Source organism: Hetaerina americana, unplaced genomic scaffold (assembly GCF_022747635.1).
Source record: "Hetaerina americana unplaced genomic scaffold, ioHetAmer1.1.p SCAF_13, whole genome shotgun sequence".
Lineage (NCBI taxonomy): Eukaryota > Metazoa > Arthropoda > Insecta > Odonata > Calopterygidae > Hetaerina > Hetaerina americana.
The window spans coordinates 10,236,193-10,251,067 of record NW_027286403.1 but is presented as its reverse complement, the minus strand read 5'-3'; the positions used below and the strand labels follow the sequence as shown (position 1 = coordinate 10,251,067).

The 14,875-nt window shown below is 31.5% G+C and overlaps 1 protein-coding gene across 34 annotated transcripts in view; it reads right to left on the bottom strand.

The window, feature by feature from the left end:
• bt (projectin protein bent) overlaps positions 1 to 14,875 on the bottom strand; it is a 199,686-nt gene that overhangs the window by 104,235 nt on the left and 80,576 nt on the right. For 32 of the 34 annotated variants that reach the window (XM_071583211.1, XM_071583214.1, XM_071583243.1 and 29 more), the window contains 4 exons: positions 14,566 to 14,646; positions 9,283 to 9,342; positions 5,966 to 6,010; positions 351 to 536 (listed from right to left, as the gene is read on the bottom strand). In XM_071583211.1, coding sequence (XP_071439312.1) covers positions 351 to 536; positions 5,966 to 6,010; positions 9,283 to 9,342; positions 14,566 to 14,646 — 372 coding nt within the window. The remainder of the gene's footprint in view (positions 1 to 350; positions 537 to 5,965; positions 6,011 to 9,282; positions 9,343 to 14,565; positions 14,647 to 14,875) is intronic. The other 2 variants (XM_071583234.1, XM_071583242.1) reach the window with 1 other exon arrangement.

Below are 14,875 nucleotides of genomic sequence, written 5' to 3'. Positions count from 1 at the left end.
TTGATTTGCTGAAATAAATAAATACAATTAGAATATGATGATAAATACTTAGCAAAGAAAGAGATATTAGCTGATACAAGTGATTGCTGAACAAGGTTTATGGTTGCAGTGAAGATTCTGGACTCATAGATGGCCAAAAATATGAAGACGATAATCAAATTTATCTGTGAAATTCACATTGAAACACTGCACATTCAAATGAGAAAAAAGGAAATGGACAGCAAGCAAAATTATTTTAACTATCTCCCAATATCACTGAAAAACCTTCAGTGCATCAATATGATAGGGATACATATTTTTGACGAAATACAAAATCTCATTTGAATGCTTGGTTCAGCTTGTTCCATTACCTCGTCACTTATGATAAGACTTGGGCGGCGTGGCTGATCATCTGGTGGAATGAGAGAGCCTCTTCTGCTGGATGTTCCAGACCCAGGAGCAAGAGATCCTTTCCTATCTTGAGCTGGAGATTTTTCTCTTATTACCTCTATCTTAGGTGCCTCTGGAGCCTTGATTTCAGGTACCTTAATTTCAGGCTGTGAAAAAAGGAGAAAATTTGTCTCAAGACATGTAAACTGAACACTATACACATCAAGAGAACTTGAAAATATATATGTTGCTCAAAACATTCATAAACTTTTCACTTATAACTCATTACAACTTTTGATAAACAATGCAATCCTGTGGTAGGAGAATTAAATAACAGAGTATATGTATGAATGAGAGTGAGGTTTTCAAGTGAGAATGTTTCACCATTTTCAAATGTTATTCTAGAATTGCATATTTTTCATAAATATTTCAAAACTCTAGTAACAATTCCTAGATTATAGAGGCATTATTTCTGGAAATTCATTGATATAATCTCATTGGAGCTGATAATGCTCTCCGGAGAAAAAGTACTTAAGGAAATAAAGAGCATAAAATTCTTCATTTAGCAAATATAGTAAGCAAATGGATGAAAATCAAACAAAAGATATAATAATACCTAATAAAACAATCATAAATGGAAATAAACTTTAGATCATACCAAATCAAAGGGCATAATACAGCTACTGCAAGATAGAAGATATTATAGACACACACATATGTATGTGTGAATGTATATATATATATATATATATATATATATATATATATATATATATGTATGTGTGTGTATAAACATATATATATATATATATATATATATATATATATATATATATATATATTTATTTATATATATATAAACACACACATACACATGTGTGACAGGTTTACATTGAAAAGTAGCACATTTCACATTTATAAAAGCAGGGATATTCAATTATTTATTTTTAATCTTACCACATTTCACCTATACAACAAATAAAAAAAATCATAAAAATAAAAAAATAATAAAACAAAACACACTCAATCATTGTTCATCATACATAAAAAAAGTGTAAGGCTTTCATCATAACTAAGATATTTACTCAATGAACACTTATCCAAGCATTAAGTTTTAAGAAACCTTTGCTTGACTAACATACTGAAAGATCAATTAATATTAATTAATCAAAACATGCTGAAATACAATCTATGGCTAATGATGGTAATACATTCCAAACTATCTTCAAATAAATTTCTACATTCAAAGAGAGAAATTTCAATAGCATTAATTTTTAAATAACCAACCAGCAAAAATATACATTATTAAAGAGCCAATATTACTTTTGCCAGCAAAATAAAAGCAAAATATATATTAATGTATACACCAATGTGCATCAAATCAATACCAACTGAATATCATCACATATAAATAATAAAAATCAGCGAAAAATATAAAACTTACAAATGAAATAAATTTTTGGTAATGAAATAAATTCAAAGCTCAGAGTTCAATCTACATTATTTTGCCTATTTTCAAAGCTAATCATTCTAAATTCAACAAATGATGATGATGACCTAAGGAACAGAAAAGAAGAAATAATGCATAAAATTAAATTAAATAAACAAAATTAAAAACATAATAATGGCAAAGAACTTAAGTATGAAGCAATAACGCCATCTAATGCCATTTCATGAGGTTAATCTGCTCTCATTATTACTCTAAGCGGAATTAATGATACTTGCTACATCAATCCAAAAAAATTCCACTTCAGCAGTTTGAAAACCAGGAAAATGCTGCCAAACAACACCCTCACCTTCCTAGCACCAAGTCGCAAATCATTTACATCATATGTGTCAATCTCTTCCTCTTCTTCTTCCTCTTCTTCACTTTCGTCACTTGGCACAAATGCCAGAGGATTGTATTTAGGGGTCTTCTATTCATAGAAATGTAAAAATACATAGTGAAGGTTGTGTATGTGCACAAAACTATGTATTTGGGCAAAAAATATCAACCTCCTAAAAAAATTTAAAAATTCTTAAAAAAAATTCTGCCCCATGGAAAAAATCTGTCTTCAGAATCTTGGACTATATATTCCAGGCTGTATTAATATTGTCTCCTTAAAACTTCTCTACATCTGACTGATATTTATACATACATACCCTTTATGCAATATTCACTTACTGATTATCTTACTGGTTTTCTCTGATACTGATTTGCATAATACCCTGATGAAGGTGGCTGGGACCACCGAAATATTGAAGTGGTTTTCATTCTGTTAAACATTATTATTTTTCTTTTTACTATAATGAAAAGCGCGCACACACACGACCTACCTTGAAAAACATGACACTCAAAATAGATCATAACTAAATTGCCATTGGCAGAATAGCAGCAAATAGAATACAGGTTTTCATTTAAATTGCAGAAATAGATATGCATCATAACAGGGGAGTTCAAAATGAACTACTTTCTTGAATTATTTTGAATATCCAATGGTCTCAAAACATATTAACAGCCAGAAGTTTGCATGTTATTATGATGCAATAATAAAAACTAAGATATGATGAGGAATAAGCCACTTTTTCTCTTTTAATATATCTAAATGGCATCACTCAGAATTAAGACTCATTTAAAATTACCTGCTCATACAATATGACAATGGCCACCATGTTTCCTATTATGAAGTTATTTTAATAGTTTGACTCAGGTAAGTTTGCTTAAAATGATGACCAAAAAGTGATAAAAAAGTATTTAATTTTCCTCTATCACGCAGTTACCTAGTTCTTGCATGGAATAAATTCACTGCAAATGAAAATGTATTGCCCACACACAAAGACCAGAGAAATTAGAGGATCCAATGACATGCATAGAGAATAATGTTTTGGATTAAGTGAGATTGAAAGATGAGAATCAATAGAAATTTTAGATTCAAATCATCCATCTATGAACAAAATTTGCAATGAATATAAATGTCATTAAAGTAAGGTTCAAATACTATATTTACATGCTCTTCACTCAATATATAATTAACTATAAATTTTCTTGACTATATTTTCCTAATGTTTATGCATAAATATAAAATGTTGTGAAAGTCTTCATACTCAGCTAAGAACTATGAAATGAATCATATGATACAAGGGTGTTAAAAGGGTAACTAGACCTATTCTCCAAAATAAATAAAGTCCTCTGCTGCAGGAAAAAAAAACAACATTTACTAATTATTAGGGGAGACTGAAATTGATGGTTTAAGTAAAGGTGAAATGAGGATAAGCACTATCACCAAACCTCAAATCCCATGAGAGTAGACAATACAGGGCCAGTGATATTCTCCCCCAATCTCAAAGCCACTTAATTCCATTACACTTTTGAGAGTAGTGGGAGTAGCTAACATGGGCTAATCTGGCCAAAAGCTGAATCTTCATTAACAGTCCATTATCTAACAGTGGTAAGCAACAGAGGGCTTTAAACAATGCAGTGTAGAGATCTTGTTTGGAAATACTTATTAATAGTTACAATTTTGCAAGCATATACTTACTGTTAAACTTCCATAACAGAAGCATGTTGGAATAAAAGCTCATATTGAAATGTCATTTTTTACTATACACCTACATAAAAGCATAAATAAACAGTTGATAAATTCTAACTGTAAGTTTAAATAAACACTAATGAGTCAAATGACAAAAATGAAATAGTAAATTTAAAATGTTATTAATTTCTATTTTACATTGCACTGCACTGAAATTGACAATAGAATAAGTAATGAATGAAATAAACAATGCTAGCCTAGTGGCAGAACATGAGGTCAACATTAGTAATAATACATAAAGTCCTAAATTTTCAAGCACATAAGTCATTCATCTAAAAAACTATTCTATATGTACATAATAATACAGCACTTATTTTTAAAAGAATATATATATATATATATATATATATATATATATATATATATATATATATATATATATATATATATATATACATACATTATATATACATATATATAAACTTTTAAATTAGTGATGGGTCACTAGCACCTTTTTCAATTCCGGTGCTGGTTCATATCTTAAGCTTCAGTTCTCCGTTTCAGTTTCAATAGTGCCAAAGCTATCAATAATGGTAATCGTACACAAAAAACCATCACCTTCAAAAGCATTACAACCTAATGAGAAGTTTTATCCATAGTTTATGAGAATTTCCTCACCAAATTTTGCATACTATATTTATGAAATTTTATGCATCAAAACTAAAATATTTGTAACACTTTAGAGATACATATCTGCTACATTTTAAAACCTTCATGCCATATTTTCAAAGAGCAGATAATGGTTAGTTTCCCACATTTCAATAGCACAGTTGTCATGTAATGTCACATAAGTAAATGAAAAGCAGTTTCTAATAGATATGAGTTATGCCTAAAATTGCCATAAGATATTACGTGTGGAAGAAAATTTTTTGGAGCAAAATCACCCATGACGGTTTTTTCAACCTCAATAAACTGAAATGATTAAGTTTCACAGATGTCTGGATTCCACCGAATTTCATGATTTAATTTAAAAACAGTTCAAAAGTTACATGTCCCCATAAAACTTTTATACATTAGCCTAATGACTTAGGTGTGGCATATTCACATAATAAATTACCAAAATCCAAGACCTCAGTTACTCATAACGCAGGAAACAAATTTTCTGACATTGAAAGGGGGTTTAGCGAGTTTTAACTTGGGAACCTTTTAACCAACAAGCAATGAGCTATCATTCCATATTAAGGATGCATGTAAGGTATTACCTGTTGGCCAGTGAATCAGTGATCCAGAATAGAGTAGATGTAAATATGAAAGTACGACTGGCTTTTGTAATTGTTTTTCAGCAGCCACTCCCTCAAATACAAAATTACTTACTTGCAATCTATGAGATGTTTTTATGAATGAAACATTATGTACAAACATACTATTTATACCTCTATTACATACAGGATAAATAAAATTACCCTCTGCTGGTACATTGCACACTTTCTACATCTCTAATAACACATAATACTCTCTATTTATTGCTTGTACTTTTTGCAAGTATTCAATGTAGATGATTCCCTGTGCATCCGAAAAATCATCCCAGAAAACCTATCACCATTACTAATAATCCAGCATTATTTGACTATGCTAAGACAACCACCTCCCCCTCCCACAAATTAATATATAGTCAGCAGTTTTTAGCAATATATGTGGGGTAAAATTCTGTTCCTCCTTGCCTACACCCCTGGTTGTAAGATGAAAATTGAAGATAAATAGACCTTAAAAATTCATTTTTTCCACCTTGAAACAATTTTTGTATTACTTAGTTTTTCTGACATTTAAATGTTTCCTAATTATTGCTGACATCTCTAATAACAAAACAATAAGCAGCAATGCTTTAACTTATCTTCATTGGAATTTTGGAAAATATATTAATACTTACAGGTTAATTTTGTAATTGTGAACTTATAAAATACAATGGCATTTGATTACCTATACAAGCTTCACTTCAGATAGGATTTTAATTAAGTAATCATACTTATCACAATTGGTGAATCAAACCATACCTCTTAAGTGAAATATGTTAGTAGATAAATGTTTACCTTTTCGGGCTTCTTCTCAGGTGCCTTCTTTGGTTCAGGAGCCTCCTTAAAAAATAAAATAGAAAATCAATGTAATGGAAAATTATGTTAACAAACTATAAAAAAACATTTCTCAAATAATATTTCCAAGTTAATAAATGTGTAATAAAACTGGTGGTTACTCATTTTTCAAGAACAAAACTAAACCATATTTTCATAATAGCTGCAATACAATTATCACTCTATTTATTCATCATGAACCTCTAATTCAATTTTATTCAGGAGTTTAAACCTATCAGCTAAGCAAGGAAAATCATTATGCCTAATTCTAAAATATACTTTACGTGCCTGAATGCAACATAATGACTTTGATTGAAATGTATTTTACAATTCCTCACTTTTTTCCTCAACAATTGCTCAAAAATCACCCTCAGATTTAGTGTGTGTGGACTGTTAAAACATTTCTTCCTGAATATACCCTAGTGAATGGGGGTGCTTCTCTTATATTCCCTGGTCTCTAACATGCCATCAAATACAGCATTTGATAGTAGTAGTAGTTTTTAGGAGAGGCGACCGACAGCTAAGGTCATTTGCGCCATAGGGGATGGACAGGAAAGGATGAAGGGTGGAGAGAAACCCGGCGTCGGCATTAGCCTACTCTTTACGAAAGGCACCAAGGGGTCCGCAGCTTAACGTCCCATCCGACGGACGGCGTACTCACTCAAAGTGCCCTCCACAGAGCACCTCAAGTAGGGATCGAGATACCTCTGAAAAATATTCAACACCACCGGGATTTGAACCCGCGCCCTCAGGGTGGGAAGCCAGTACGTTAGCCCCCACACCATCTCGATCCCCCAGCATTTGATGCCAAGGACACAGGCCACCACATGCTTTAATCTGGTGTTCTGTATTTACAGATATTCTCACAGAAAGTGTTTTAGCCCGTTAACTAAATATTTTCAAATTAACATCAACTAATGGGGACTTCTTCATATTCAAGATGAACACCAGGGGGTTAGTTATCATCCATTTGATCATGAAGAGGAGTACATTCTCAAGGTCAAACAGAAAATATGTAATTGTTTCTAATTAGTTGTTCCAATGAACATTCAGATGACACCAGTTCCATGGAGTATATTTAAATATAAGGTTAAAATTCTTGCATTTGGTCACCATCTCTCAGAATCCAGTTGCACAAGTAGTGTAACAGAAATATTTATGAGTTGAAGTAATGTAGGAGAAACAGTAAGGAGAAAAAATGCAAGCATTTCTGGGAAAACAACACAAAAACACTTTGTTGGGATATTTTTGCAGACTAAGTAATGTGAATGCATGAGGGGTCACAAAGTCAATACAAAAACTACTTTTCTTCTGAAATATATGAACTTCTCAATAAAAGTTTAATCTGAGCAATGACAGTTTCAAGGCAGGCAGGCAAATACAGCAGTTTCGAGAGATATTTTCATGCTTCAAGATCGCCTGTCCATATACGAGGGTCATCCGGAAAGTAGTACCCGTTCGTGAAATAAAGACACAAAAGTAAATATTAACAAACATAAAAAATTTTATTTGAAAGAGGATACTTTAAACTACTTCTCAACATAATCTCCAAGCAAATTAAGGCATTTGTCATAACGTGTGACAAGTTTCTGTATTCCTGCTGCATAGTCCTTCGCCGCCAGCTCATTGAGATACGCGAGGGACCCATCTTGCACAAATTTTTGCATAATGCAGATGGTGTTTAACAATTTCATGAACAATTGTTCGAGAAACATTGGGAAAATGCTCACAGATGTCATCAATTGTGACGCGCCGATCGTTCCTCACGAATTCGTCAACTGAGCTCACCAGTTGGTCTGTAATGACAGACGGTCTCTCCGAACGCTCATCGTCGTGTGTGTTCCCCCTCCCCATGTTGAAGTTGCGACACCACCGCCGAACAGACGACTCGTCCATTACATTGTCTCCATACACCTCCTTTAATTGGCGATGAATATCACATGGGCGAACGTTTCTTGCATTGAGGAATTTAATCACTGCCCTCACTTCACAACTGGCGGCGTTCTCAATTTTTTTAAACATTGTAAACAATCACAGAAACAACACAGGCAATGCTAGCGTCACGCAACTTGGCTCAGAGAAGGCAGACAAGCCACTGAAGCTATCTGACCTCGTCCAGCGGCTACTCGCGTCGTCAGCACTTCATGCGGCACGAACGGGTACTACTTTCCGGATGACCCTCGTATATCCTCAAAGTTCAAAATGATATCTCAAATCATTTTTATAGAGAAATTTATCATGAAAACCATCATGTATCACTGCATTCATGGCATTAATTTTTCAATTCCTTTCATTAGCAGTGTTTGATAATCTCAGACAATTATTATAAATAAACATGAACAGTGGATTCAAACCATCCCTAAAATGTACCAATGTAACTTATACGGACCAACAGCTTGACTTTCTTGAAAGCTTTATTTTCGTTTACTATAGCCCCTTTTCCATTTTTAAATCCTAAGGGGAATAGTAATATTTTTTTTTAATTTCAAAGTCAGATGTCAAACCCTTAGGTGTGATGAAACTGTAATTCATAGCTGTTGTAAGGTGAGATAACTTGGCGAGTACCACGGATGTCTAGGGTCAGTGGATCTTGGACACAATAGCACATTCAAGAATGAAGGAATTACTGACTTGTTAGCGTGAATGAAGTGAAGAAAAAGAGAAGAGCCCAAGATGGGATCTAGTGGGCCAATGAAGCCAAGGACACTAAACTGAGAAGAGAGTTAGAAGACAGGAATCTACCTGATTAGAATAATACTCAAGGGCACTGATGACTACTTGAACCAATCAAGTTTGGGGATATTGTGGGACTTGGGTTCAAGTCTAGCAGAGTCATATACCATAATGCATTATGACATAAGCTGGATTGAAATGTGACGACAGGGACTTGGGAGGGGAGAATTTTAAGGTAATTTGGCCTCATTTGAACCAGATGGGAAAGCATGCGGTCCAAATAGGATAGAAGACAATGAGTATTTAAACCACAATAATAAACATAAAAAGATGAAGCATGTACAATTAAAATGCATGTAAAATAGTTTCTCAAGAGATGTCAAGGAAAGATAGAGGTGACAAAAGTGTCAGGCATGAGAAGGTTGGGCAAATTTGCACTTCATTTTGACTTATGGAGTTTTAAAGTTAATTGCTAAAACTACTAATCTCTTTTCTACTCATCAATTCAAAATATTAATTACACATAATAATTCAAGCCCAGAATTACCAACAACTATCTTCAGATAATTTTACTGAAGTAAAAATAAAATATAATGCAATCTTACCTTGAGAGATGCCTTTCTGGGACCAACATCATTTGTCTCTGGCTTCTGTATTTCTGGTGTCTATAAAAAAGTAAATCACAGACTCATATCAACATAAGAGTAATTTGAGAGCATGTTTAAGTCCTTTTATCAAGCTAATATAGTTAAGCAGTAACACAATAAGCGAAGTCAAACAATAATTTTTACTAGCCAAGCAAAATTATCATGCAGACAGCATAACTTAAATTTATGAGGGAAAAGGAAATATGCACATTTTATGACAATTTTATAACAGAATGAAAATATTCAACTTACCTGATGGCACAGAATTTATTATTAAACTATAGCAGTTATTCTTTTAAAAGACAAGTTCAAAGTTAATAGACGATGCTTATGTATTCCTTACATATTCTTTGCTATAAATATCATAAAATATTATTAAAATAACTATGAAATACTATTTGTGCTAAGCCTAAACAAACTATACAATAAGTTTTACATACTAATTTTTTAGTATAATATAATGAGTAAAACATAGTAGCAATAAGAAATCCACATATTTTAACCTGACCAAATATAATTAGATGTACCGCATTTATCCTTAAAAATAAAATTATATTCTTAATGCAAAGGCAGAATTAAGCTAATTCTACTTAATAAGCTAAAATACTTAAAAACTGACGCACCTAAACAGTCAAGGTAATAACTAAATATATTATATATGGACATTAAAAAAATAAAATTTAATCAAAACAAATAGCTGGATGCACTGGTATGCACCTAAATTTTTCTTCAAACTATTAAAATGGATGGACATACCTGAAATTAAAAATTTATTATAAAACTACACTTGAAACTCCTTCAATAATAACATAACATGTTACTAAATTTGATGTTGGAAATGCTTCAAAAACATTCAATGCAGAGAAAACTGGTAAAATCAATCATTGCAGCTTCTGAATAAGAAAACCAATATTAAAATCAGTAGTGGGCCATAAAAAACTTAAAACCAAAGTTATTGTAAATTAGTGTCCAACTAATACCTTATGCGTTCACTTTACCTGGGAAGCACTGCAAAAATGTATGGCTTTATGACACCTCATTTTGCAAAATCAATGGGTTGTAACAAAATAAATTGTATCAATACTTAATTATATAAAGAAAAAGTGTATAAAAAAGATCTAAATAAGTTACTTCAAACAGCAATTCTTTTGTCAACATATTTGCTGCCCTCCTTTATCCAATTTAAAAACTTCTCTGGTGAAACGTAAGGCCCTCAGTATAGTTTATGGATTCAAATAATTATAGCATGTAATTGCTCGTAAAATTAACATATTCCGTCTTTGTTGAAGGTATTTGTGTGAAAAATGATATAGAACTGCACATAATCTGAACATCTATTTTATAGATGTTGAATATTTATTAGCAGAAAAAGGGATGATTTGTGCAGAGGATATTAGTAAGATATATTGTAATCTACAATATGTATGATTATTGTATTGTTACATATAATGGGATATATGTTATTTCATGCAGTACTGTGCAAAGTAAAACTAGTGGAATTAATCAACTTTAGGGATTTGCAGAAATTCTGGGAAAGCATAATATCTTGTCAGTGTTTATTTTATAAAATGGGACAACTGGAGTGAGACATTAAGGGAAGAGCAACTTGAGTGCTATCCTAAGAATCCTAAGTTTATCATATGCATATTTCACAAGTTAAGTTGTTCAGGAGTCTTAGCTGTATGTGTGTATATAAAGTGAGAAGAAAGCAACATGAATATTGACATGGATATAACAAATACAACTATACAAGGGTATGTAACTGGGAATTTTAAACTTCAACCAGGAGTTTGTGAATGCTACGTAACGAAATGATATAATCAAAATAACAATAATTTGTGGAAATACCAGATTCTCATTAGTACTTTAATATGCAACATAAATTAAGTCTTAGCCATATTCCAATGAGTTTATACTCAAATGATATTGATAACTTAATTATGTCAGAGAAAATTAAACTTTTAAAACTTTTAAAACTCTTAAAGGGATCAGTAGAAGGGCATGACTGTAGTAGTGCTTCTTACAGTTGGTTTTAGTTATTGAGTAAATGCAAAATTTTCAGTGGCATACATGAATAGAAGACAGAATTTCTGGGATACATTGCAAATATTTAGTGATGACATAGGAAGGATGTCTGGAACTCACTTCAACCTGCCCATGGGAAGCCTGTACCAGAGCAGGTGAAATACTACAAATCAACAATGTCAATATATAAAGACCAAAAAGGTTTTTATCAAGGAGCATAATAAAAAATCTGCAGACAAAATATTGTAACAACTAAATACTTTTGGATCCTACAACTTATTTAGGTTTCTTTCTTTTAATTTGGCTTTCTCTAGACTATATATTTTGATCCAATGGGACTACACTGGCAAAACACTGGCAAGAGAGATTTAGAAGAAGTATTTAGTTATGAGGCCAAGCACAGTGAAGTCAAAAAGTGCATGGAAAATGGAACAGCAAAAGTCGTGGTATGGGACACTAGCACCATGAGAGAGGAAGAAATGTTCTTTTAGGTGATCCACAATCCAAATATTTGCCAAAGCTAAGGAGTAATTGAATAAATGCATTTCTTCAATTGTGTCCAATGATTTTTCATTTACTTTCTCTTTTACAGACTTGAATTTAATATGTGCAGATGATTATATTCTCTTAGCCCTGGTTGCTTACCCACCAAAATATCCATAAAGTCATATCCAGTATTTCCTTGAGGCAGAACTTATTTGCCCTCAATGGAAGCAGAATTTCAAGTTCTGTACAGTAAATGGAAACACTTTCCCAAACAACTGGTAACAGTCCTGTGTTCAGCAGAGGGAAAGATCCTCATCTCCATAGAGATAATATAAAGTGATTAATAAAAAAGGAGTGTAAATTAGAGCAAGGTATCAGGTCAATTGTGTTTTTAATTGACTGTAATTTATGCCACAGTATAATATCATGTGGGGTGAATAAGTGAAGCTGTTACAGTGAAAATGATTTATAAAATGTTATATCTTGATGGAAGCAAAGGTGCAAGTAATGATTTCCCTAAATTAGTTGAGAAGGTAGCTTGAATCCATTTCTTCATTGCCACCATTCATTGGCATTCAAGAATTTTCTCATGATCTAATATAAGATAATTGCAGGAATTAATTAATTTAATTCCCAAGATCTGGAATTTCCACAGTTTAAATACTCTACCTAAGCATATGTTAACCAACAGCTTACAACAAAACATAAAAATGTGTGTCCATAATAATAACAAATAACATAAATAAATATGGTGCAATAAACAATAATTAAGTTGGATATGTGATGAAAATAAGACTACAAAAATAGTGCTAAAATTTTGTAAAATATAAAAGTGATCAAAAACATATAAACATCATGGGTTCATCATTCAAAAAAAATTAACAAAAGGAAAACATAATGCTTAATACAGTGAAAAAATAAATGAAAAAACAAATCCTGACAAAATAAAGGAGCTCAAAACAATAAAATCCAAGGTTATTTCAACTAAAAACATGATTCACAATTATGCTAATAAAATAAATTCCAGATAATGATATGAAAATCTCATGTAATCTTCAAATATAAAATAGTTACTTATAACTTGATTCAGTCATCCTTAGAAGTTCATCTGTGCACATAAAATTATTATCTTGTCATAATTTTCACTCTTACATCAGTTTGTCATTGACAACTATTGCATATTTCAAAAAACAAATATACAGCTGATAATAGTAAAATATTTGTTTTGAGCTCATTATGAGGAATAATTTCTGCAAAAAAGAAACAAGTATGGGTATAATAGAACCAAAGAATTTGTTTACATAAAAAACAGTGCAAGATATATAAATAATAAGAATCAACCAACAAATAAATGGTGTACCAAAACCTTAACACTCAAAGGATTCTTTGAAAAGAAATTGAGAGTTATACAACAGGATTAAAATATTTTCAAATCAATAATGCCACACTGAAAATCCTAATGTGTGTGTATTTAAAGAAAGAAATATTTGCTGAAATTATGAATGCTCACATACGTAATTATTCAGCTTTAAAAAACTGGATACATATATGTAATCGGGTGTAATGTAATGTAAATTCTTTCATATAGAAGCATCATAGAACTATTTTATTCTAGTATCAAGGTGTATAAAAATATTTGTATTTTCCAAATGGAAAATTGAATGAAACAATTGCAAAGCCATTGCTTAAGAATTATTATTATCACATGAAACAATTTCTAGAAAATAAGTTATTAAAAAAATTCATTAGGACAATTTCCAGCACCTAAACTGTCTCTCCTAGAGGCTTTGGATTATACAAAATCTAGGGAAGGAATGAAAACACTGCAGTCATCCTTGACCCTGATTTCTCATCCCCTCTCTTTCCTCATAAATCAATATTGAAAGTCAGGAGTTCTCAATATTATAAAAGGGGTATCTGACTTGGTTTTAACTTAATTTTTGCTCTCATGTCTATAACACTGTTTGGTACATAAAGGGTATTAGCATATTTTTTCCAATCAGTCACAAGTAAAGAAAAATTCAATAAAGATCAATCATTTATTTAAGTTATTCTAATAATATCACATTCACTTCTGCAATTTATGTTAATCTGATAATATCGCTTCTGCAATTGGACAGACACCTATGAATCATTATATGAATAAATGAATGAATGTTCATAGCTTAAATATGATCCTCTGAATTTGAATATGGTTTTGGAACACCAATGGAGAAGACAAACCAGAAAGATACACAAATAATCAACATTAAGTTAAGAGTGTTAAAAAAACCACACACAGACAATATATACAATTAAAGCAAGCAAATTCAGGCATACACAAACTGATTATTAAAGGGGAACTGGATTTTCAAAAAATATGGAGTCCAGTAAATGTATTGTGTAGATGAAACCAAGGTATGCTGGTTTCAAAATTCATGAACAAAAATCAAAAAGTGACTAAAATTAAAAAAATGATGAATTCATTGATGACTTTATCCAACTCTCAGAGGAAAAAACTATTTTCTGTGGCTTCAAAAGTACCAATCAGAGCAAAAATTCAAAATTTTTTAAAATATTTCATGTATGGAGTGGCTTAAAAAAACTCAGCCATTACTGTGAAGAGAAAACTGAGAAAGACATTGAGTTAAAGAAAGTAGAAAAATTAGAGAACCTCAAAAGAGTCCTCATTTCTTAAGTGAGAAAAAGAAACAAATCTGAAGACCATGAAAATCTTTTTGCTTCTTTTACCTTCAATTTTTCAGTCTTCAATGTTTCAGCCTTTTCTTTGGTAGGTTTCTTAACAGGTTTCAGTGAAACCTCTTCCAGACCCTGTGGCATAAAATCAAATCACTAATGGAGTCTGACAGAATATATAAATTGATGAGAAAGCAATGAAAACTAAATACAAAATATAAAAACATAATTTTACAATAGAAAAATAAAAAAAGAGGTGACTAAAATTAAGTTTGTTTTTATACAACACATTAATATCAAGATAAACTTGATGCAAAAGAATATGAATATGAAGACAATAAGATAATACAATGGTAAATTAATC